The sequence below is a fragment of the Vicugna pacos genome, chromosome X (assembly GCF_048564905.1).
Source record: "Vicugna pacos chromosome X, VicPac4, whole genome shotgun sequence".
Lineage (NCBI taxonomy): Eukaryota > Metazoa > Chordata > Mammalia > Artiodactyla > Camelidae > Vicugna > Vicugna pacos.
In genome coordinates this window covers 82,581,447-82,609,133 of record NC_133023.1, presented here as the reverse complement: position 1 = coordinate 82,609,133, position 27,687 = coordinate 82,581,447, and the positions used below count along the sequence as shown (strand labels likewise).

At 36.0% G+C, this 27,687-nt stretch overlaps 1 protein-coding gene across 1 annotated transcript in view; it reads right to left on the bottom strand.

Annotated features, from left to right (window-relative positions):
* Positions 1 to 23,124, bottom strand: part of WDR44 (WD repeat domain 44) — a 69,156-nt gene extending 46,032 nt beyond the window's left edge. The window contains exon 1 of the mRNA XM_006208820.2: positions 22,634 to 23,124. Coding sequence (XP_006208882.1) covers positions 22,634 to 22,710 — 77 coding nt within the window. The 5' untranslated portion in view covers positions 22,711 to 23,124. The remainder of the gene's footprint in view (positions 1 to 22,633) is intronic.
* Between the last annotated feature and the right edge of the window lie 4,563 nt (positions 23,125 to 27,687).

Sequence of the window (27,687 nt, the reverse complement as noted above, 5' to 3'; positions counted from 1 at the left end):
GTTATTTTTTAATTTTTACAAATTAAGAAAAAGTATTTCTCATTTTTGTCCTAATTTGTACTTCTCTAATTTACAATATGTATGAAAAGTTTCATATGCATTAGACATTTATTTTGCTTTTGAAAAAAGTTAGCCCATCTTTCTTCACAGCCCATTTTTCTACTGGAGCAAACTCTATTCTTAAACACAGACTACTCTAGATATAATAATTTTAAAAAGTAGTTTTTCACAAATTACTCTCACCCCTACTACATTTTTCCTCAAACAGCATAAAGAAGCATAAAGCAAAAAGAAGAGACACATCTTTTATTTCAGGGTTATGCAGTAAGAAATACTTTTCTTCAAAGCATAAAGAAGAGACACATCTTTTATTTCAGGGTTATGCAGTAAGAAATACTTTTAAATGATTAATATTAATATGTCATTCCTAAATTTTTTCAAATGCAGTGATCACAGATAATACAACTTTGCGTTAAAAGGCTTCAAGATCATCTAATCATAGACCCTTTTTTTATAGATAAAAAAACCCAAGGTGCCAAGAGACTGACTTTCCCCAAAGTCACACATTTAGGGCAGAACCAAGAGAAGTATTGGGTCCTATTATCATGTTCATGTGCCAAACTGAGTAATCCATATTTGGTACAGGAATCTTTGACCTTTAATCAAAACAGTGTGATAAAAAATTACTTTTGCCACTCAACAGAAAATCAACCCCTTTATTCAACAAACATTTATGGAACACCTACTATGTACCAGGGACTAAAGATAGAAAGTTGATTAAGACACAACTCTAGTTTAAGGTTTTTTTTTTAAAGCTTGTTTAAAAAACAAAAAAGGTAGCTATATAAAATAGTGCCCACCCATTTAATTGCAATTTCTGGACAACATAATTTTCATGTTAACAAAGGAAAATTTCCAGAAATGAAGACTTTTATATCTCCAATAATTTTGCTTCCCTGGCAAACATACACTGCTCTGTAACAAGATTCTATTTATCCAGAGGTGATCAAGAGCAAGGCTACTCCAATTTAAAAAAAAAGAATAAAGATTCTACATTAAGGATGCATAAAACAAGTGCAATCAAAACAATAACAAAAATTTTAAGAACAAAAGCAAAAAATCTTGAAGGGGCTCAAATTTCCATGTGGCACCTATACTGAATGCCAATCAGGGGGGAAAAAATCAGAGACAAGAGGAAATAAGATTAAAAAAACAAAAACAAAAACTTAAGTCCCATATGAGGTAGAGAAGGAAAGAAAAAGAAAATCTGCCTTCCTGATGACCCCCCACTTTGAGAAACCTGACTAGGTTTTTTTAGCTGTCAAAAAAAACCAGAATAGGGCAGCACATTTATCTCTTGTATGTAACCGGTTTCATAAATAGAACTTTCTGGCTGATCATTCACAGGATCTAAATTATAGACCAATTGTTAACACACATGGAAATAGTTCAGATTGGATTTACCTATAGCTGTGTACAAACTATAAACAGTAATTTATTAATTCCTTTTGAGAGCCAAGAGAACACAGTGAAAAGAGCATGTGGTTTTGGAGCAGATAAACCTTGTCTGAATATTGTTTCTGCCATATAGCCTATGTATGATCTTGGTCAAATGATTTAATTGCTCGAAGCCTCAACCTTCTCTGGAAAAGAGGTAAAACCATCTATACTTCATAGGACTACTATAAGGATTAAGTGAGAGCGCACATGGGGCACACAGTCAGTGGTAGTTTCTTCAGCAGCTCTGAATTGCTCCACTGAAACTCACAAATAATGTGTCACCAAGTTTCTCCAAGAGACTTTGGCAGTCTGTCAGTAGTGGGGAGCCTGCGACCAATTTCTGGAACACAGAAAACATACCCTACAGCCCGTCTATCTCCAGCCCATTTAACAACAGGGAACATGAAAAACACCAGATTATGCTGAGATGATGATAAAAATAGGATCCTGCTTGCATTTTGTGATGTCATTAAACAAAAAACGAATAACAAAAGCCACTAATGTTTGTAACATATTTTAAATATTATAAAGTTAAGGTCTTGGTAGGTAGTAAAACATTTCATAGCTTCTTCCAGTCTAATTAAGCCTAAAATTGTCTTTAACAGGGTAGTCTGTAAGACTAAAATTATTCTGTGACACATTTTTTATCTATTTATAGAAAATTAGCATCTAGTAAAAAAGTAAAAGCATATTTATAATTTGCAAAGTTGGCTAAAATCATGATAGGAAAAGAATAGTTCATTTCACCATAAGAAACAGTAAATTATTATTTAGTATTCCCACAGGAATACTTAACAGAAGACTTGTAATAATAATCGCACAATGACCATCACTTACTAAGCATGTGCCAAAAATTGTGCCAAGACTTAACTTGTTTTAGCTTCTTTAGTCCCCACAACTTTCCAATGAGGTAGTTATATTACCTTCCCTATTTTACACAACAAAAAAACTGAGGCTTGGGTCAGATGAGGTAATTTAAATAGCACTTCTAGTAAATAGTTGGGCCAGAATCTGATCCTGGGCAATCTAACTCTAGGGTCCACTCTCTCAGCTACTTTGCAGTATTGGCTCCTTTCTGTGCAAGGTCTTAAAAGATGACGGTTTTGAAAATACTCTAAGCGGTGCTATGAATGCCAAAGTAAAGGCAATTAGCGCTGCTTCTTGGGTTGGACTAAACTGATTAAGTCAAAGGCTCTGAATCCTGATCTGCCTTTAACAACTACAATTAATGCCTAATTGATTTGGCATGGCTGCGGAATAAAATAATGAAATGTTCCATATATAAATTGCCCGAGAGATGAAGCTTCTCTTTGAGTGCCAAACTTCCGAAAGCATTTTAATTATTTTTGAATTTCAAATTTCAAAAGCAGCTTGTAAATAAGTACATTATAGGCTAATAAGCCTTGCCATTTCAGTAATCTTTCCCTTGAAAATACCTTCTTAAACAAAGGATTTACAATGGTCCCTTTCTTACTGATTCAGAGTAATTATCACGCTCAAATACTACACTCTATTTTAATACAGTAATGCCCCTCCAGGGACCCTAAGGTGCAGGGAATTCATTTGCCTTCGCACTATAAGACCCTAGGCTACTATGCTTGGAATGTCTGTGTTTTATAGTTTTGCATCTCTCTACTCAATTGAAGTGTCAGTTCTTACAGCTGGCCAAATGCCTGCCTTTAAAAGCTTTCCTCCCCCTCCCCTTCTAATTTTTGCTTCTCGTCTGCACTGAGCTGGGAAACCAGATTTTTAAAAATGGAATTGTATGGTAAAGGAAGAATCCAGAGATTCTGAGAGTCTCCCCAGACAACCATTCAACTCTTCTCTGTAATTCAGTGTCTAATTTCAAAGTAGAGATAATAACATTATACTATTTCAGAGTGATTATGTGCCTAAAGAAAATAACTATTCTTGTTCGAGTTTGGGGACTGGAGAAATAGGGGACTAGGTCAAGAAAATTGAGTTCTACTCTTGGCTTTCCCAACCAACCACCTGCAAGAGCTTTAAGCAGGGCTTTTTTGGGTTTCTGTAATTTTAGGAAATTTTAAGACCCTTCATTGGTTTGGTAATGAAGATGTAATTTTTATACCATGATTAATGATCTAAATTTTATACTCTTTGATTCCTTTAAATTTGAGATATATTATAGGAAACATGGACATAGTCCAGCGTGCACACACATACACATCCAGAAATGTCCAGTTAATACTTTGATCCATCTAATCAACTAGAAAAATATTCCTTCACAATTTTCCATAGATACTTAATGGAGCAAATTAGATTCCTCCTGTTTAAAGGTTAAGGTCAGTAATTTTTCCCAGAAAAGGTAAAAATGCCTACATAAAATACCCCACACAAGTGAGAAGTCTTAAGAAAACTCTGAGGTAACAAAGAGACATATTTAAGTATTGGTAGTTTACCCCAATTTAAATAAAACCTTTATAACCAAAATGAGAACTTCAAAAGTTCATTTTTTATTTCAAAAGTTTTCATTTTAGGGCATTCTTAAATCAAATGCTTTTGATGCATTTAAATATTAGATTAATACAACTTAATTGAAATAAGAAATCTGTTTCTTAAAAAGCTGAACAAAAATGTAACTTTAATGGGCTAAAACTTTCTTGATCACCTAATAGCATAAAAAAAATCTTCCAACATATTCATACTAATCACAAACACAGTAAATCTTTGATTTTGCAGCATAATTTCTGAAATTGAAGACAGTATCTATCAATGGTACTATTAAACTCAAACACGAAAAACAATTAATTTTTGAAATAGCTTCAAAATAAAGTCTACTTTAAACAAGTATTGGTATTCTACTAAAAATAAAAAAAAAAAACCCACATGGCTTATGGATCCAATACTTAAATTATTTTTAGTGTGGTTTCCACTTAGGTTTTGAATATAAAAGCAATTTTAAGATTAGTACTTCAGCAACTTTCAATACAAAGAGAATATTTTAATTAATTATATCCTGTTTTCTGTAGGAAAGTTATTCTCATGTACACGCTATGTTGAGTTTATACTAACGAAGCTCATGTTTGGATATAAAATAATGTGACAGATGCTTTCTCCAGTCCCTATCCATTTAGCATTTTAATTATATGAGTTTTCCTTTTACAGCTAGGATATTTGTGTTCAGTACCAACGCATTTTAATACCTGCACAATATTCATTATCTTAAAAATGTTACGTGGCTTCAAAATTCTGCTCTGGTCACTTTGCAAGATGGTATAGGAATTATTTTTCTTTTATAAACTATGACCTGACCCAGTAATAACCTTCAGATACCTGAGGTAAAGTTTCATTAGAATAATAAGGTGATTACTCCCAAAGGTGGGTGCCTAGTCCTAGGATTTGGATCTGATGATGATAATTACAACCTACCCAAAGTTGCTCACCAAGTTTCCATAGGAAGCAAACTCTATGTCAAATCTTTTATAAACTCTGACATAGTAATACTGCATTCAATACAACTTCAGTGAAAGGTACAAATATGCAAGCAATGCAACATTTTATTAAAAACCCTCTTAGCTTGATTTTGGAATTTGCTAAACTCTATTCTCTAATTTAGTATGTTGAAAACAGTATTCATTTACTTAATGGAAACAAATCAATCCAATAGAAGATGCATGGCAATATGCTATTTTAAAGAGATTTGGATGCAACATTAACTGTGGGTTTTCTGTCACAGGTTAGAAGTGAGCACACTACCTATTGATGTTATGTAGTGTTAAAAAGAAATTAATAGCAATTCTTTTCAAAATCCTAAAAGGATTTTAAAAAATCAGTAAGAAGGGAAGAATTTTTTTTAGTGTTTGAAGGAAGTAAGCATCATTTAGACCAACTGTCTCATTTCACATGTGAGGAAAATGAGGCCAAAGGTTAAATTAATCCATTCAACATTTACTTACTGCTTGCCACTTACCAGCACAGCACTAGGCACTGGGTGTAAATTAGTGAACAAAGCAGACATGGTCCCTGCCCTCCCAGAGCTTATGCTAAGATCAAAGGCCTACTTAGGTCCAGGACCCAAGTCTCTTTGCTGATTCTAAAAAACTGCAGCCTGTCAATTTACTCTAGTAATTCTAATATTCCCTTCCTGGTTTCACATAGGTAGGTAGCTGGTCAAGTGAAACTGGCCATTCATTAAAGCCTTAGTTATCTAGGAATATTACCACAAATTTCCTAGGGAAGACTTGGGGGTCCCAAAAACTGAAAGGGCAAAATAATACCAATCTGGAAGGAAAAGGGCTATAAGTTAAGCTACACAGTAAAAGAACATGAGCTGGAATCAGTAGATCTGAGTTTTAGTCCTGAATCTGCCAGTAATAATGTATGTGATCATAAAAAATATTTTGGGGGAGTTTTTCCAACTTTTAATTATAGCTATTTCAAACATATACAAAATTGGGAGAATAATATTATGAACCTACATGTACAACATGTTGACCACGGTCAATAATGATTAATATCAATACCCCTCCCTCCACTCCCCTGCCAGATTATTCTGAAGCAAATCTCAGAAATTATTTCATTTTTACCCATAAAAACTTCAGTACGTATCTAACAAAGAAGTCTCTTTAAAACATAACCACAGTACTATCATCAAATTTAACAATTCCTTATTATACAAAGTCAACATTCAGACTTCTCAGATTACCTCAAATTTTTCTTGACAGTTGGTTCACTTCAATCAATATTCAAATAAGGTCCATGTGTTGCAATCAGTTGATATGTCTCTTTCAATCAGTAAGTTCCCTTTCATTCTCTTTTATTTCTTGAAGCTCATGTATTGAGCAACTAGGCTGTTCATCCTGAAGAGGATTTTTTGGGCAGTGACACTATTATGTATGATACTATAATAATGGATACATGCCATTATGCAGTCGTCCAAACCCATAGAATCTACAACACCAAGAGTGAATTCTAAGGTAAACTATGGACTTTGGGTGATTATGGATGTGTCTACATAGGTTCATCAATTGTAGCAAATGTAGGAGATGGCTATATATGTAAGTGCGGAAGGGGTATACGGAAAATCTCTGTACTTTCCTCTCAATTTTGCTGTGAACCTAAAATTGCTCTAAAAAATAGTCTTAAACAAACAAACAACACTAGGTTGTTCACCCTGTAGAATTTCTCACTGTCTGAATTTTGTTGATTACATCTCCATGGTAACATGTCATAAGAAATATTTTAAATGAAAATATGCAGAAGAGATTGGAGGGATGGAACAGGCACATATCCAAGGAAAAGTGAAAAAACCTAAGAACAGTGTCAGAAAAACTGGTGCTCAGAATGTGCTAGGATCTAAAAAAATTACCAGAGACAGTTTTTCATTATTTTAATTTACATTCAGAACAAGAACAACAAAAAGAAAGTGCAGGTCTCCTTATACATGGATAAAGAGTATAATGTAAAAGGCTAATTCAATTCTTTCTTTTCCAATGAAGATTACTGATAGTGAAACCAGAAAGGGAAAAACAAATTTTAGAATGAGGAAACTGAATCCCAAAACATTCAAAGAGATAAAAGCACCTAGCTACTCTAAATGAGTTCAGTTCTCCTGTCCCAGGCAAATTATATCTCAGTATACTCTGAGAATTTACAGAGCTCAATCTCTACCTAAAACCTCTGAAAAAATCAGTGAGGATGGAAGAGGATGCTAAGGAAAACATTCTAGTAGTCAACACTGGAAAGCTGGGAGATGCTGCAAACTATGAACAGATTTGCTTGATGTCAATCTCAAGCAAAATTCTCAAACACATTGTGAAATGGTTTAAGAACCCTAGGTGTGGGGAAAAGAAACTTAAGAGTCAGTAAGCATTCACAGAAAGCCAATCATGCAAAATTAATCTAATATCCTTTTTTGATAGAGTTACTAGCCTAGAATATAAAGGGAATACTGTACACACAGAAAAAATCTGGATTTAAGCACTGAATTTTATAATTCCTTCATGATATCCTTTTAGACAACAATACACTTAGGTGTGTTTGTAACTGGTTGAATGTTACTCAAGGTGTGTTGATCAATGAAAAACCATAAGAAAATACTAAATAATTTTTCTTGTGCTCTATCCTACTTGATGTTCTATCCTACTTGATGTTCTTACTAATGTCTTATATGAGGACACTGATGGCATATCTACCGAATTTGCAGATGGCACAAAGTTGGAGGGATAAGGAATATACTGGCTGATAGTATCCAAAAATATCTCAACAGGTTAGAATGGTAGGCCAAATCTTAACAGAATGTAATGTGATAGGGATAAATGTAACATGCATGATTGGGGAGATATGATTTAACAACAAATCATGTGAAAACATTTTAGGTATTTTGTTGATTGCTCAGATAGAGTAAAGGCTGTGATATGACTGCTGAAAAAGCTAATGTGATCTCAGGCTGAATTAACAGAACTATTATGTCCAGGGGAGGGGAGTGGTAACTTCTACTCTACTTCTCACTGATAAAAGCATACTTAAGAATATCATGTATCATTGGAATACTACATTTTAAAAGGAACACTGATAAAACAGAACATATCTAAAAGAGAGAAACCAATTTGGTCAATGTTCCAGAAACTGAGTAGAATGATACAAAGAACTAAGGATGACTAACGCAGAGAAAATAAGAAAGAAATGAATGCCTCTTTACACTTTTTTGGATTTATTTTGGAAAGTACAAGCAGTGAAACTTTCCACGTAGGCTCATTCTGTTAACAAAGCTTATGTTTTAATTTAACTTTTAAACTGTTATTCTATATTCAATATGTACAAGAGTATCATGTAGCATACACATGTAATTATGAAGCATAACAAATAAAATGAACTGTGACTGTACCATGTCACCTGAGAATGAGAACAGCATCCAGACCAGTGCAGCTACTGTGTGCCTTCTTCTGTGCTTTTCCTTAGTGGGAACCACCAGCCCACATGGGACTTATCTTTCCCCTTCTTTTTCATTTTTAAAATGCAGTATATCTCTAAACGATATACTGTTAAGTTTTGCTATTTCTGAGCTTTGTTTTCACTGACACACTTACAAAGAAAAAAGTGTTGGGCTCTTAAAATTAAAAATGCACTAAAAAATCTTGGTACTGTGTCAAAGGCTACCCTCGTCACTACACACTCAGTTGTATTTCAGTCTCACAACTGTGCCGATACCCACTAGTCTCCTGCTTTCCATCCCCGCCAGGGTTGTCAGAGTTAGCAATGAAAAATACAGGCTGCTCAGCTAAATTCCAGTTTCAAATAAACAACAAATACATTTTCAGCGTAAGTATGTTTATGTGAAATTGAGATTTAACTGGGAGCCCTGTATTTTATTTGGCAATTCTACCCTATTCCTAAATTAAATAAGTGGCCAATTAATCTTATGGTCTGTTCCTGTGTGATAAAGGGACAAAGTGGGAGGAATTGCATGGCCAATGTCACTGTATAAATATTAATCTAAGTATTCAACAGCATTCACTGACTGGGGAAAAAAATTGCACATGTGTGAATTCAGTCAAAGTTTTTCGGGGGGTGGGTATAGCTCAGTGGTAGAGCACGTGCTTAGCATACACGAGGTCCTGTGTTCAATCCCCAGTACCTCCATTTAAAAAAAAAGCTTTTCCAGACAATGCACTCAGTTTATATGCCCAAATGCAAATATTGTATATATGCTATTATGTATATTTTCCAAAAACACTCAGTGAAGAGTAGAAAGGTGTATTAACAGCTTCGTTGTTTTGGCTTAGATTGAATTACACAAAAAACAAAAACAAAAACAAGGTGGCTACTGTAAACAAACTGACAAATCTCTAGATACATAAATTGACTTATAACCATTATTTATAGATATTTGTATCATTTTGAACTGTCCTCAGACAACAGGTTAAAAATGAAGTTAGCCTATATAGGCCAAATAAACATCAATAGCTAACTTTCTGGATAAATAATCAATTAAAATTATGTTGTCATTGAAAAGGGATTCATTATTCAATTTACAAAGTTATTTTAGGACACTCTTCACTTCATAAAAGGGCTATTAGAAATATTTCAGATACATTATTTCTTTTTCAATCAAAAAACTGACAAGCCTTCTGCAATATGAGGTAGAATCTGCTTTTCAATTCTGTCAATACATGATCTCAACATCCTCCCACAACCTGAAGCACTAATAGCTCCTAGATTTGAATGGCAATCAATGTAAGTGTGTATTAAGAACCCATATAGATTAGATTCCCCAAATAGAAGCCAGTTGCATTTCCTCGCCTGTCTTACTGCAAAACCGACATTTGGAGATGAGGTACTGACATGGCTGACTATTGTAGGAGTCTAATATGGTTTTTCAGAGCTTCAGCTAGTGGTTTCTCTGAAGGCAATCATTGGATCACCTTTTCCAATTTTAAACACAAATCTTCATCACTCATGCACTGTGGCTTTAGGATAATCAGGACTTAAAATCACGGTGCCAGTGCTTAAGACTACTTTTTAAAAGAACACTGAATTTCTACTGTTTCAAAGAGCCAGGTCCCATAAACCATCCTACCTCTAGTTTCTCACCCTTTAGCTATAGACACATTCTCTGCCTTTTGGATTTGGTGTTTTTGTTCCCTCTTACCTGAGGGTTAACTAAAACAAACACACACACACACACACACACACACACACACACACACACACACAATCTATACGCCTTCTGAGAACAGGGTGGAAGGAATGTGCAGACTAAACGTACATTTGCCACCTGCTTCACAGTCAACTAAACAACTAGGAATTAAAAGACCCATTACCTAAAGCACACAAAATGTAAGAGTAATCTCACATTTAACATTTCCATTTCTAGACTTCTTTTTATACTGAGTAAAAAGGACACACCAACAATTGGGCAACACAGAGAAAAACGGACTAACGCGGTCTTCTTTTCTTTTTCTGTCAATAAGAGGGCTCAATTTTTATTTTAGGTTCTGAGAATAAAAGGTGGTTGGCTCTGAAGAGGCCTCTTGTCAGGTTGCAAAACTCCTGACAGACTCTAAGAAGGTAAAAAGGAGCAATGACATGGAAGGAAGAGTACAGAGTGAGTCAGCTAGAATAAAGCTGGTGGCTTGGCAAACGTTGTTCTTTTAAGAAGGTGACTACCAAGGGCTTAACAGAGAATCACCTTATAGCTTGATTTTGTTTTTACCCACATCATCTTTTTGTCTTTGCCATCAGGAAAATATAAAAGTAAGATGACCTTAAGCAGGACATCAAGGAATTGAATCGAGCAAAGAATAGCTTGCCTGTACAAAAGTGTTAGGATTCTACGGTTCTTGAGGTGAACAGGAGATGAGTATAGATAAGGCCCCAGCAAGTCATTAAAGTAAGTGGGTAATGAAAGGGTTTTGATTTCTAAAGCCCAGCAAGTTGAAATAGGAAGATCTGATGGCACACCAAGACCAACGCAAAAGTGCTAAGTCTAAGCTAAGAATCAGAAGGGTTCTGGTGCTCACAAAACACTGATGTGAGGATTTCTTCCCTGACTTAGGCTAGGCAGGAAAGCAAAAATCAAAAGCAAAAACAAACAAAACCTCAAGTTCAAGTTGAACAAAAATTAAGAACAGTTCAAATTTAGAGAACAACATACTACTTTATTTTTTAAATCTTACTCTAAGTGCATAGTTTTAAAAAATTCGGTATTCACTGGAATTAAAATGTATATACTAAACAAGATTACACTGTATAGCACAGGGAAATATACACAAAATGTTATGATAAATCACAGAGAAAAAAATGTGACAATGAGTGTGTATATGTCCATGAATGAGTGAAAAATTGTGCTGAACACTGGAATTTGACACAACACTGTAAAATGATTATGAATCAATAAAAAATGTAAAAAAAAAGAAAATAAATAAAAAAATGTATATACTGATGCATATACATCATTAATTAATGCATTTGTTAATTAGTTATATTCTTATGGCATATTTTACTAGATTATATGCTAGCATAAAGCCCTCCATAAAAGGGGGTTTCCCTAGATACATGGTAATACTGGTTTATTAACAAGATTAACAAAAAGCCAATAATATAGTTATGGCAGTTATCTAATAGGGAATTAACTGAATCCTTAAGATGTGGATTACTACTTTTATTAGCCTTCAAAAGACCATTTCAAGTTTTAAATACTATGAAAGCCAAGAAGTAGAATATATCTAAAATACCTAATAACTATTTTATCAATGATGTTAAGAGAAATAGATGGTGAGAAAATTTGGCACAATGGCTCTGTTTTCTGAAAGTAGGTTTTGTCGCAACATTTAAAAATGATCTATAATGAAACCAAAGGAAACTTTATAATGAAATATAAATCTAGTCATATTTAAAGTAATTACAAACTTAAAGTGGACCCTTAAGCAATAATATCTTGTCTAAAACGATGTGATTTTTTCAAAACTAATTTGCGTAATTCATATTATTTTATGCCATATTCCTGAAAGAACAGCTTGATAATCTGTTTATTGACAAAATAACAGAAAAATATATCAGTTCCCTGGGCCTACTCAAGAATTCTAAACTAAAAACATTCTACCTTGCACATTTACAACCATTCAGTAATTACCCACATACAAACAGTAACTCCAGGATAGGACAGTTGTATCACAAAGTCCCAATTTGTCAAAATGGATTTGATAAAAGTCACATCTATTAATGATTCAAAGTAATTTCTAGTAAAATCGCAACAGAAACAGAAAACTAAATTTATGACTGTCTGGAGAAGTCAATACTAATGCAATCATGCTAAATCACTTTACTTTTTCAAAAGTAAACAAGATATTGGGCTACAGGCCATATTACAGAAGCTTTATCAAGTTAATGTGCTAACATGATTTTGTAATGTATCTAAAACACCTAATGGTGTACTAACCTTAAAAAGCAAATGCCAATAACTTGTAAGGTCACCCATATAGAAATTAGAGCTCTAAAGAAACTGTCACAAGCCTTTCTTTTAAAAAATTTAAATAAATCAATTCTATTATCAGTGAACTGATTATTTAGACTGAGATTCTTTGATTTTCTCCTTCTGAGTTCACTATTCATTACCAAAGATGGGAGAGGAACAAAAAAAATCAAACCAAACCATTAATTTTGTTTCTTAAATTACAAAAAAAAAAATACTGTTATCTCTGATAAAGATTTGACCGGAAAGGAAGTTGTAAACTAATGACTAATCTGAGGTTTTAGTGTAACTGGTAACATTTATTTTTTTCTATTTTTTTCCCATGGGGGGAGGTAATTAGGTTTATTTGTTTGTTTGTTTGTTTTAAGAGGAGGTACTGGGGATTAACCCCAGGACCTCATGCATGCTGAGCATGCACTCTACCATTTGAGCTACACCATTCCCCTCTCCTTTTCTTTTGTAACTGGTAATATTTAATTATTCATGTTCTCCCTCAATATCATGAATAATAGAAAACTGGACATATTTCGGTAAGATTTAATATTAAGCACTTTAGTTTATAAATTCTACTTTTATGCTTTATGTATCTGAATTTCTACTTCTGCATTCTTTAATGAAAGTTGTATTAAAAACTTGATAAATGTTCTAGAAAAATCAAACTACCTAGAATGCTTACCTACATAAAACAATCTGTAGGTCAAGTTTATTATTTAAAAAAGATTATTCCTTATTTACATCTTAAATAGTAATTACTGAGAATGTAATTTTGCTAATTATCTAGCTACTATGAGTGCATTTTCCCATTAATGTGATAGCCAACAGAGGTCTGATTAGGTGGAAAATATTAATAACTACCACATGCATTCATTGTGACTGCTAGAAAACACCTTTGAAGGGGAAGGGAAAAAAAAGAAAGAAACATTGTGTTTCCAATTAGTGGCTTGTAGCCAAAAATATGAATCAGAGTTAGACAAAAAAAAAAAAAAGGGAAAAAAAACCCTGTGGCCTAACTAAACAACTGACAACAATCTACAAAACAATTACAGAAAAAAAAAATCTGGGATCAAGACCTTTTGATGAGGTACAGAAGCCCAAATCATCAGTGTTTCACATATTGTGGGGTTTTCCCTTAGGAACAAAGAACATACACTTTGAAATGCAGTTAGCAGTGTCTGGGATCCAGCTCTTTCAGTAGCAAGGTCATTTTCTGACTTAGCTACCATACCATAATCAATTCTGTCAAAGCTTAAAAAGAAAAGCATAAAAAATACTGCTTTTTGTTGTTTTAAACAGTAAATTATACATAACCAAATGGCAGGAGAGTCAGCCTCATCATTCTAATAATTGACATTTAAAATATAACATCGCAAAATGTTTATAGTTTAGAAAAGGAAAGGAGGGAGGACCCTAATGTTTTGCATCTCCATTCAAAACCATCATCTAATTACCACAAATTAGTGAAGTTCCACTTTTGCTGGCTGTCCTTGAGTCTAGTTTTTTCTTATTTGCAAAATTAGGATAATAATTGTCCTACCTATCTCACAGAACTTTGAAAACGAATGTCCAACATTAGTTGACATGGCATTACCATTCTTTGCATGTTTAACAACATGCAGTACTATAATGTTTCTTCCTTATTGCGAATACACTCATCCCTGAAAAACAAAAGTTGCTAACAAGGAAAGATCTGATTGCAGCATAACTGGCAACACTTCCCAAGGCTTCACTGTTAACATTTAATATTTATTGCATACAGGATGTCCCCAAGTTACAAAGGTCCCACAAATGCAAACCTTGTTCTTGCCTCAGCCCGTTCCCTTTCTTCCCTCTTCACTCTTACAGGACCTGATGTGTATGTGGATGTGAGGGAGCAGTGGGGCGTGAAGATGTGAGAGAATCAGGAAGTCAGGAAGTAGAAGAAACTGTGAAGAAGTGGAACACCACAGAGCATGCCTATTCACCATCCATATCGCCACCTAAACCTTTTGTAGCTGCTGCACCTCAACTGCAGACATTTCTCTATGCTGGGAAATAAGGCAAAGGTTAAAAGTCAACAGCCAGTAGCTATGACCTGGGATAAAAGGGATAGTAAAGTTCACTTAAAGGAAAAAAGACTGATCTCAGTCATTAGCCTTAATCTCTAAAGCCAATCCCATAAAGATAAAATACCAATAGCAAAATATTGACAAACTTACTCACTTTCACTCACGAAGATACCAGTTTTATCAAGCTACCTATTCATTCTGTTCACCTACCTTCCACTAGTCCAATGACCTACCCAACCTGTGACACTAACCAGTTCCACTTACCAATGCATCTGCTATATCCAATTGAACCAATCTTTCCCTTATTCCTTTCCAAAGGCCCATCCATTCACATATATTTCATTCATCACTGTTCTTTCTCAGTTGTAAGGAACGGTAAGTTATTATGTTGGGGAAATCTCTGTACTAATGACTTTGGGATAAGCTAGGAAGGAGAAAGTTGGCGGTGAATTGGGTGGAACTGGGGCTGGGAGAAACATTCAAACCACCTGCCATTTGAGTAGATAAGCATATTTTAAAATAGAAAATTTTAAAAACCACACAGATTGTTCATAGTCCTGCTAATAACTAGAAAGATGATTCCCTCATTCTCCCAATTTAAATAAAGACTTTCAGGAACAAATTTAAAGGAGGACTATGGATATTAAGTTCATCCATGGCTAGTCTTTTTAGTTCAAGAGCAATGCCAGAAATAACACTCCCACTTCTCTTGAGCCTACTTAGTAACGAGGATGCCTGCTTCTGAGAAATTGGGTTTGAATGCAGCTCTACGTTCTATTTACTGATTCTTTAGAGAGCTTGATCTGTGGTTCATAAGAATGTCTATGGTTCAGTAAGTTTGTACTGGAACAGTCCATTACAATTAGTAGTGGTCAAGTAGGTTTTATACAGGTATGGCCTGCTCTGTAGAGGCTACCTACTGGAAAACATTGTTAAAGTTATTCGTTTCTGAAAATTCATTTCCATTGTCAGTAGTTTCCAAAAACTTTATGCTTCACCTTTGGTCTTCTTTTTAAAAAAAATTTTATCTCCCCCCCACCATTCTTTTTAAAAATTTTAAGAATAAGGGCCCTATGGATAAAGTAAAACCTTTTCTGCTCCTAAGTCTATTTGTGCAATTAAAATAAAGTTCTCCTTAGCACATCATCAGAATTTAACCAGTTTTGAATAGGATACACTAATTTTAAAATGAAACCATTCAGTGGGAGGGTATAGCTCAAGTGGTAAGAGCACGTGCTTATTAGCATGCGTGGGGTCTTGGGTTCAATCCTCAGTACCTCCTCCAAAAAAATTAATAAATAAGTAAACCTAATTACCTCCCCCACCAAAAATAAATAAATAAATAAATAAATGAAATGAAACCATTAAAATCATGACTTAAATAAAAATTCAAGCCAGGAAATTTTAATTTAATCATTTCACAAACTTACAAGCTTACTACATAATATTCTAATTCAAATTCAGAAACAAACACTTTCTGAAAAGTACACACAATATCTTAAGAGTAAAATTCTAATTTGATTTTAAAAAACACTACTTCTTGTTATGTACGGAAATGGGTATCAATATTGGCTAAATCACTAACAGATTAACCACCTCAGTTAACTCAAGAGATTAACTGTGCATGTTATTAGAAGTTATTACTACACAGTACAGTATTAACAAGCACGAGCACCAAAAATAAACATTAACACAAACACTAATAAACTACCATACAAACTATCAGTTCATATATCCTAAATGTTTTTTCAGCAGCCTTATTTTTAGCAAGACAAACATATTTATAATTTAAAACTATTTTAGTTATCTGAATTCTGAGGTTTTTAAGAGATTACAAAATGTGTTTGTCAAGTAAATAGAAATACATAATAAAGACCCAAACAACTATTCAGTCTTTACCTTTTTTTCCCATTTATTCAAAGGCTGAAAAAGGAAGATAACCTTTCCTATTAAAATTCTAAACTGTTTTCTCTAATTAGAATGAAAAAGTCCATTCTTTCTACAACCTATAGAAATCATTTTTGTTAGAAGCCAGATTATTTTTTGGTAGTTGTTAATGAATCAAGGTAATTTTAAGTCACTTCAGCTAGTTTGTGATGATATAGAGTCTCAAATCACATCTGCACATATCTCTTAAATGGTCACTCTTGATCTTAAAATTTATTCTAGCTGATATGACAAAGGGATGGTCATTGGATGGCAATGATGCAATGCATTCAATCTTCAAGACAATGACTAACAAGGGAAATGAGAAAATTAGTATGAGAAAAACGCTGCCTAAATGTGTTCTTGTTAAATTCTGTGTGTTTAAAATGTTTGGAGACAAAAAGGTTTTGTGGACTTAGAACCAATTGACCCTGATGGAATGCCAAGCTGTAAACTGCCAGACAGCTGCAGCTGGTAATAAAATGCTAAGACCCAAAGAGCTTTAGCAGAACCTGATTATATGGTAATCCTAGTATTTGAGAAGGCAAAAGAGCTAGAAGAATAACTGATATGCTGGTTGCTATAGTAACCAAGATAACTTTGTATACTGACTGGGGAAAAACATTGGGGTTGTCATCAGGTACGAGGCCCACATTATGTCTTATGTGCTTTTTCCACAATTTTGAATCACGAGATGACAGACCAACACAAAGACCGCTCAGTCTGAAATAAGAGAATAGATAGGGCTCCGCTCTGAGGACTAAGGAAAGCACCCAATTAAAGGTTTAGCTTGTTAGCAGAATAATATCCGACAGCTAGGGCGGAACAGACCTTGTGAAAGTTTGTAGCAATTAGCTTAGCTCTGGGTAGAAAACAGAAATGTAGGTTAATTATCAATGCAAGTTAAATATCAGTAAGGCATCATAAAGTACCCACAATTTTTATTACTTTAAATTTTGTTTGAGGTTTCTTATGGGCTGTTAGTTTCTGACAGAAAGGATTGTTTAATTCACTGTGTAGGTGTGTATCTAAAACTATAGTAAATAGTGTGATTTGTCTGATCTTAGTTATCCATCCCCCAGGAAGCAGCCTTATAACCTGGTCTCTATACCTTGGCTGCTGGGGCTGTCTTTACCACCTACTCCATCACCACCACCCCCATTACCACTTCCTTCTTCCACCCACATACCCCAGGAAGTAATTACGAGAATTGCAGGCAGAGTATGAGGAAACAAACAGCCTCTTTAAGGAGCTTGACTGGCAAATTCACCTGACTTTGTCAAAATCAAAACAGTGAACTGAAGAGAACACATGGATTGTCATGTAATGCAACGGTTACACAATAAGTCTCAAGTATCAACAATTAGAAGTTATTTTTTGTTCTGTAGGATCACCATCAAACTGTTAACATCCTAAAACTATCCAGGTTTTCAACATTTTTAAAGATCAATTTTTACCTACCCCACTTTATGAAGTAGGTTATCACAAGAACAGATTAAAGTTTTCAGTTTACAGGAGTTTGTACAGATTCAAATTGAGCCCCCAAATTGCTGTACTGCTTCAGACTGTCCTGCCTCCACTAGTCACCAACTGACAGTTTGAGGCCACTAAATTTAGAACTTGAATTTACTAATTAATATGCAGAAGGCTCTCCCCCACCACCCCGATCCTATTTCAATAGGATGTTACACGGATGACATCAAATAGCATATGTAAATATATTTCTATCAATCCACAAAGCCAATAGCAATCAAATATAATCCATGATTAAATATAATCTGTGCTTAAATGTTAACCCATGAACAGCCATTTTTAAGGACTCTTTCCTTAAGTGACCCATATCACACAAAATTTTTTTATTGAAACTTATATCAAATTGCAATTCAGAGAGAAATGTTTCTTTTTTAAACATTTTTAAACACTTTTTATTGATTTATAATCAATTTACAATGTTGTGTCAAATTCTAGTGTAGAGCACAATTTTTCAGTTATACATGAACATATATATATTCATTGTCACATTTTTTTCTCTGTGAGCTACCATAAGATCTTGTGTATATTTCCCTGTGCTAGACAGTATAATCTTATTTATCTATTCTACAATTTCAGAGAGAAATGTTTCTGATGCCTAAGTGAGAAGCTGAGTTTTCAACAAAGACAGTTACGCAACTTTTTATTTTTTAGACCAAACAATTCTTTGGGACAGTTTGATCTCAGTTTTTATGACTTAAAAATCAAGATTTCATCATTACTCCAAATCTAAAATGATAAACTGGTGGCTGACTAATGAAACTCCTAAAAATAAAATAAAACAAATAACAGCTCCTGTTCTTAGATCAGCTATTCTGTCACTGTTTTTTCATCCTGACTTAGAGAAAATTAGTGGGCAAAAGTTAGGATCCTAAAAAACAGTCCATGTCCTCTGACAGCAAGGCATGAAAGAATCAGAATCACGGTAGATAGCAACTGACCATCTTAGAAGTCCCACTAACAGGGTAAGTGCCAGAAACCTGGGATACCTGGCAATACTTTCCCTCCTTCTATAGATAAGGCAGTATGGTATAGATGAGGATTCAGGAGACCTGGGTTCTAGTCCTGAGTTTGCCACTAATCAGCAGTGTGTCACTTCCCCTCTCTGAGCCTAGGTTTCTCTTTCAGTTAAATGGGAGGGCTGAGCTAAATGATCTCATGTCCCTTCCTACTTGAAAAATGTTACTATTCTATGCTTCTTTCCAAGGCCTTGAAAATACTTTGGTTGCCAATAAAACAATGAAGAATGCTCAAGATGTCATATTTATTTTTATAACATGTTCTCAGTGTCAGCTTTTAGTATGTGTATGTGTAATCCACACAAATTAGTAGGAACATTTATTTCATATATAATTTACCTAGTAAATATTTAATTTCAAATCTACAAGTCTTGAATCAGGTCTTCAAATTCTCTTCAAATTAAAGATGAGGAAATGAAATGACTCATAGTCCAGGGCTTTTTTTCTACCATACCAAACTTCCTCCTCCCTTTCCTGCTTTATCAAAAGACAGCAGATAGCAGAAAAGAACACTAGACTGTGAAACTGATCTGGATTCTAGTCCCAACTCTGCCATTAATTTGCTGTGGAACCCTGGACAAGTCACTTTCCCTGTCCAGGCTTTGGTTTTCACAACATTTTATATGAAGAAGTTTAACTAGATGTCCATTCTAGCTGTAACATGCTATGATCTTATAACGTTTCTATCTGACATAACAAAATACACATTCCTGAAAGAGAAAGTGGAACTTTCTAGCAAAGAAAACTGAAAAGCTTAGGCTGCTAGTTTTAAACATATGCATCAGTTCAATTCAGCAAGTTGGTCCTAAAGCATTTTACTCCAGAATCTCTTGGAGGAGGTTACCCTTTATACACACACAAACACACACACACACAGAGCACACACCCAGTGTGGGGCAGTTACGATATACTAGAAAAAAATACTGGAGTAGGAGTCTGAAGAACTGGTTTCAAATCTCAGCTATCACTTACAAACTGTGTCTCCTAGACCAATTCATTAACCTCTCTGAGCATAAGCTTCCTTATAAAAATGAAGATGAGAATAAGGAAACCTGACCTAAAATGTCAATCAAAATAAAGCACTATAAATATGGTGTATATTGCAAAGATAGACAAGTGGAGATGATCTATCACTGTGGAAAAGTAGGTTGCATTTGAATTAAGTCTTTCTATAAAAAACTGGGCTGATTTTTAACTTATTACATTTGTTTTCAAGGAATAGAATAATAAAGCTGAAGACACCATTGGAGGGGGAAAAGAAGAAATAAATCAGTTTTAGGAAATGGATTGTTTATTTGGATTCTGCTGATTAACAAAACATATAACTCTCAACTGCCTACTCAGTTTACTACAATTTGGTGAAATGGTCTGTGTATACTAGAACACACAACAGCAAGGAATATTTCTTACAATATTTCTTACTCAGTCTGTTAACCTCTTAGAGTTTGTACGGTGTATCACTCCAGTTCATCTCAAGGGAGAGAAGATATTTCTGATGACCAGATATCTAGTGACACCATCTGTTTCCACAAATCCAAGATTTTTCACTGCATTTCTAGGTTATTAGTTACCCAGCCAAGTCTCCTCACAGTACCTTATGCAAATAAGAAAAACTGTCACAAAAGATAGAGGAAATGTTAATGACGCCAAACTTGTGCAGTCCTCCCAGTACTGCAAGTTCTTTTCAGATGCAATTCTCCAGATGAGTCTAATTCTCTTCCAAATCCCCTCACTAATACAAGATGGAGCCGTGAAATTCACAGAGTAGTTTTATCCATAGAGCTCAGCACCTTCAATTCTTTGGTCAGGTTAGCGTTAAAATCAGAAGGCTAGGTCCCAAGAGACTTTTTCACTTTTCACCTAGTATATCAAAGGATCGAAGTACCTGAGAAGGTATATTATCCCATGAGGGAAGAAGTGACTCTATCAATTCTATCAAAATGACTCATTCGGTTTAGATAAGTTAAATAACTCCAAGTTCTGCATACTTCCTCCCAAAGTAAGCACTGTATGAAGTTAAACGTGCTAATTTCAAGATAAGAAGGAGAAGGGAATGAACATTTGAGTTCTTTCTCTGTGCTAGGACTGGACTAGATAATTCACACAGGTCGTGATGTAACTGTCCTTCAAAATTAAATCTGTTATATTCATTAAAAAGGAATAATATTCACATAAGTCTAAACTGATTAAATCTTGGAGGTTACCCTTTATCGTCTATTGTTATTTCCCTCCCCCTGGCGCTAACACACACACACATGTACTACAGGATCAGGTCTCTCATTTAAGCTGAATGATAGTTCATTACTTTAAGGGGAAAATCACAAAGATAAAATTTAATTTCACGGCACTCCCATGTATTTGGAAATCCAAGTGAATTTTCTATCCTCTACCATCTAGCTATGAATTTGTTTTAGATACTGAACTTAAAGGACATTCACTGCCACCTCAAGTTTGGTAATTGCTACCCAGAAATCCTGTAATGGTGATATGACGGTTGATGAAAACACACAATCATCAGCAATCTACCAAGGCACATTTGTCTCTGATTTCGCTGCTGTAACTTTTGGGGTATACATTATATATAATACATATTAGGTTTTAGAACGACTTCTAGAATGTACAGATAACTTTATTTACATCAAGGTATTTCTTCCACGGGGTAAGCTTGCAAATAGAAGGCAGCTGACTCCTGGAACCATATTAGTAACTTACATCAACATACACATTTTACCAATTCTCAAGTTCTTACAGCATGAGAATGTATTTCACTGCCTCTAGCTCCACACAAGTCCGCAGAAGAGTTCGGTGAAACCGATTTAAACACTACTTCAACTTTGAAATGTGAGGAGTGGGAAAGCACAAGTCAAACGAAGCATTTCAACTACCGTACTTCCTACTCAGAATCTTCCATATTAATTACCACTAAAATATCTTGCAGAATTAGATAAAGAGCACAAAGCTGTGGTTCTCCTTCTAACCAAAGATTACTCAGCACTTGTTTGTATCTCTGTAGTCGGTTGTGAACATTTATGTCCGGCTACTCTTTTAAGACCGCATTCTCCCTAATGGTAAAAGACCTTGTCTTCGATTTCCTTTACCTCACGGTAAAATGCTATTTTAATAAAACAGTGTCGAGCAAGAGTACATCAGCTAGAGGACTTTCCTAAGTAAACATCCAGTCTTCCCGCCCCCCCGCCCCCGCTCCTTTTCTTTTTGTGCAACGAAAAGAGGACGGCAAATAGGGAGAGTTACAGCCACCTCTGAAACGAATAGGTAAGTTAGCGGCAAAAGAAAGAAAAAAAAGACAATGCAATTTCCCTTGTTACTGCTTCTTTTATCTATGGTCCCCAAGGCCAAAACGGATGCTTCAAAGGTAAGCTCTGAACCCCACAAATATAAATCTTCGGTTCTCGGGTTCGTAAACCGACCCACCGCGCAAAAAGCTGGACGAGAAAGGGGCTCCGAGAGAGCCCCCGGGGCCGATCACCAAGGAAAAAATGCGGAGGTGGGCCCGAGGTGGGCGATCGCCCTCCCTCGACTCCCTCTGAAGTGCCCCAGTGAGACTGAGAGGAGCAGCGGTGGCGGACACAGCGGGACCTGGGAGGGATGTAGGGGAAAGACACAGGAGAAACCGGGGGACAGGGACACCCGGCTTCTGGGACATAGCTCCAATTACTTACCCCACAGGGTAGCCTCCACCTAGGTGCACATCTTCAGGGGCATCAAAGAATTCCTCGGTGTCGCTTTCCGACGCCATTTATAGGACACACCCGCGGGTGAGGGGGCCGGCGCCGCCTGGAGGGAGGGTGACTCTCGTCTCTTCCTCGTCGTCCTCCACCCCGGTGAGACCGTGGGGAGGTGGGTCCCGGGCGAGGATGAGGAAGGAGCAGATGATCTGAAGTGGGGAGCCCGATAGGGGCAGGGGGCCGCCGGCAGCTGCCGGACTGCGGGAATGACCGGCGGAGCGGTCTCCTGAGGAGGCGGCGGTGGGTCCAGGGACTGTTGCTGCCGCTGCTCCCGGGGATAGGTGTATAAGGAGAGCGAGAGAAGAGGCGGTGGCTCTCCTCAGTGGGGGAGGGCGGACACTCCGACTACACCAGCTCCAATTTCTCCCGCAGCAGCAATTACAGCAGCTGAGAGAGCTAGTTGCCCGCAAAATACGGACGCGCACCTACCCTCGCGAGATTTCGGGAGGGGCCGGTACAGCGTGGGTGGGGCGAAGAGGTGGTGGGGGCGGTACCAGAGAGGCAGCGCTCAGATTTCTTCTACTCGGGAAGCCTATCAAAACAGCGCAAGCGCGTTGAGGGCGTTTGGTGCGGGCCGGAAGTAGCCGGGAAGGGTGGGGATGAGCGTACTGAGGGGAGGAGTCTAGAACCTGCGTAGGCGCAGCGCGGAGCCTCCGCTCTGTGGGAGCGCGCCTGACGTAGGTGGGGTGTTGCGGAGTGTCCTACCCACTAACCATGCTTTTCCAAAGAGAGGCATTTTTAGAGTGGTGATTTTGGGTCTGCCTTTTTTCTTGTGAGGACATGCTGTCGGAAAAAGTTGGCTTCGCAGTTTGAATTTACGTCGTTTTAATTTATCCAAGCCCGGAATATTCTATCCTAGGGCGTCGGCAGGTCCACCACCTCTAGCGTTGCGGGCATAACCCGTCTTATTTACTACAAGATCTCTAATTGAGATCCCTAGATACGATCCTGCCAGAGGGTGAGTCCACGAGAGATACGTGGGGAGTGTACCAGTTCCATGGAGTAATGATGGATTTATGGCTGGAGCTGAGCCAGTGTAGGGCCTCCGGTTACTTTTTCTCTACAAATATCTGTTGCTGCCCACACTTAATGTGAGAGAATTCTTACATACTGGCCAAGATGTGCGTCAGCCAAATGGTGAATATATATTGAGCAGATTCCGTTGCAAGGCCAAAAGCTAGTTACTTAATTCCGATCTTCGACTGCCCAGTGTCCAGTGATGAAAATAGAAGGAAACCAAGATGTTCTTAACGCATCATTGACCATCGAAGTGGTAATACTGAGTTTCTATATGATCGCGAGGCACATTAATTTTTCCCACTGACTTGATAGAAAGACCCTCTGAGCTGTTTGCGCAGCCTCAATTGTTGCTCAGGATGGTAGCAGAAAAGACAATTGGGAACAGGGGCATTGCCCTAAAGAGTCTGGAATGGGGCTCTAGAATCATCCATGTAAAGCAACCAGGAAAAGAGCTGGGGTTGTCTGGGGGACTTGTGTAAAACCAAATACCATATACTGTATATTCTGTATACAGGAGTTCAGGGAAAACTGCATAATCAAATAGGGTAATTTTTTTTTTTGCAACAAACCATGTGGTTATTCATAGGGGGTACATGAATACCAGTAAATAGTTTCCTTCAGTGCAGGTCAGCCACTACTGCCAAATGAGTTTAGGCCAGGTTAATTTGACTGTCAAATAAATTACTAAATATACAAACCAAAATTTTTTGGTTTCCAGAGCTTTTTGAACTTAAGAGTTGCACATAAGGGATTTTGTGAGGACATGACTTTTGTCACAGTCCAGTAATTATTAGCTTTTATGTGTTTTAAACATGTTAATTTCTGAGGTATAAAAATATATCTCAAAGTACTAATTTTTTATCTTGTTGCTCACTAGGAAAGATAATGCTTTTTTCCTTATGGATTATGGAAAGATTTAAGTGAATACACTACCTGAATTTATTTTCTTCCTAGTTACCGAATAGTGAATTTACATTTGCCTTAAAAATTAAAGTTTGGTGTCATATACTATTCTAGGTGCTGAGGATAATTCAAAGATGAAGAAGAGGACTTATTTCCTGCCTTTCAGGAGCTCACAATCTAGCAGTGGAGAAAAATACGGAGTCCTAATTTGGTGCTTTTTTTCACTATACCATACCACCTCTCTTGGACCTTTTAAGGTACCTTAAACATTATACTTAGAAAAAGGTTAAAATGAAATAGGAATGATAAGCCGATAACATTTTTAGAGCTATTAAAGTTATCTATTTAAGTACTTTTATTAATTGTATGAGAAAGTGAATTTCTGGGAACATGAAAGCACATGTATACCACCTATCCTCATTTTTAAAGATGTCAAAAGATGTGTTTGTTTTGCCTGATTTTTAGAGCTATTAAAGTTATCTATTTAAGTACTTTTATTAATTGTATGAGAAAGTGAATTTCTGGGAACATGAAAGCACATGTATACCACCTATCCTCATTTTTAAAGATGTCAAAAGATGTGTTTGTTTTGCCTGAACATCTGTTCTTGAGTTTTAAAGCGGCAGGTTTTAGGCTTAGTCCAAGGCAGTGGTTTTGAAGCTTTTCTCCTTATTAGAAATGGAACCCTTTAATCAAACCAAATTTCATGCAAAAGTCCACATATCATAAAAATAAAAGCTATTCTAGGGGGGAGAGTATAGCTCTGTGGTAGAGTGTGTGCTTAGCATGCACGAGGTCCTGGGTTCAATCCCCAGTGCCTTCATCAAAATAAACAAATAAAAACCCAATTACCTCCTCTTCCCAAATAAATAAATAAAATAAAAATAAAAATAAAAATAAAAATAAAAATAAAAGCTATTCTAGTTGAAGCAGGGATATTTCAGGTCCCTGCCTGCTTGGCCTTCTCGGAGTCTCAAGAGACTGTCTTAAGGCTCCATTAAAAAAAAAGTGAGGGGTGGAGGTATGCTCAGTGGTAGTGTGTGTGCTTAGCATGCATAAGGTCCTGGATTCAATCCCCAGCACTTCCATTAAATAAATTTTTAAAAAGTAAAAAAATGTGAAAACTATTGCACCAAAGCAGGAGTTGGCAAATTATAGTACTGGTACACTGGACAAATCCTTCCTGCTGTCCATTTTTATAAATAAAATTTTATTGGAACACAGCCAGCCTTATTTGTTCATATATTGTGTATGTCTGCTTTCAGAGCAGAGTTGAGTAGTCGGGACAGAGACTCTATGGCCCTCAAAGCCTAAAATATTTACTGTCAGGTTTTTTGCAGAAAAATTTTGCCAACCCCTGATCCATTGGATACTATTTTCTAGGGTACCCCAGCACTGAAATTGCACTCAAATTAAATGGTTATTTGAATTAGTTTCACAACAGAATTGTATAATGCCATGAAATTATACCTATAGATAAAAATGACAATCAAATGTTTTCCGACCTGGCTCACTCCCAATGACTATAAAAACTATACAGGTCTAAGGCTAAGGTGAGTTTAAGGAACCTTTGTATGCCTCCTTATCTGCATAGCATAAACTCTACCTAAGAGTTTTAACGGCTGGGGTCACAGCTAGGGTATGGAACAACTTGTCTGTGGGATGCTTGCTCTCTCCTCTTGTCAATAATAATACAAAATGGCTGTATCCTTGGAGCCAGTTTTGCTCCAACCCCAAGGGTAATCACTCAGAACATCAGTGATAAAACTCTAATGCATGTAGGCTTTGTTATAAATAAGAGTTAAAATGATAACTCAGGGAAAAACTTTTTATGTATAGGGTTAGGTGATTTGAAATACAATATTGACATGAAAAGATTTAATATTGCAATCTCTATAAGAGTTTTAATGAATTTTAAAGTATCAGAATCCATGAAAAAAAATCACTCTGAAACTGGCCAAAATTTTTCAGGGCCAAAATTAAATTCTGTAATCATCAGCTTTCAATTATCTGTTTGAAAAGTCAGTTGTGTTACAGAGTATAATAGTAAAAATTCAAAAAATCTATTTGGCTTTGGAATTTTTATATCTCTTTCAGGTCCACTCCACCTTCCTAATGATGGTTTATGTTAACATTAAAATGAATTTTTAATCTCTGAGCACACAAGAACTGAAAGTAGAGAAAGACAGTCTAGAAATGTGTCAAGAGATGCAGAAAGCCAGCCTGGGACTAAAAATGTGTTACTATAGTGTAATGGAATATTTTGTTGCCATGTATTACTGTTCAGGACCCTGGAAGAAAGCTAACTGGTATTATCTTAAACAAAAAAAATGTATTTATTCACTTACATAATTCAATACAGACTGCTATAACACTTGTCTGTTCCTTTGTGATTAATATAGTAGAGAACATTTTAAGTGTAAGGCGAATTTTGCATTTGTTTATGTGCAGTTTTGTCAACCAGAAACATTAGGTGAAAGCAGAAAACTACACCCTGATGAATCAAGTTGCACTGAAATACATAAAATGCACACAGACAGACTTCAGATACCTACCAGCCACCTCAGTGCATTGTCTGTTTTGAGCCACACCCATCCACATCTAGTGTTACAGCCTTCCATCTGATTTCAGATAACCCTCCTTCTACCACTTAAAATAACTCACAAGTTGCAACCCTTCTGATACCCATTTCCCCAGGCAAACTTAAGGCCTTTTTCAAAATAAAGTGGCATATTTACTGTAGTACTTACGTATTTCTTAACCATTTAACATATAGCTCAGTGGTAGAGTGTTTGTCTAACATGCAAAAGGTCCTGGGTTCAATCTCCAGTACCTCCATTAAAGATAAATAAATAAATAGATAAAAGCTTAATTACCTCCTTCACCAAAAAAAAAAAAAAAAAAGCAGTACATGTAAAACTGAACCACCGTTTCTATTAGGCCTGTATCTTTGTTTGTGTGTGTGTCACTGACAAAGTGTTTGAATGTTATGCTCTTAGCCCCATATCCCCCATAAGCCCTGTGATTTTATTTATTTATTTATTGAAGTATAATCAGTTTACAAT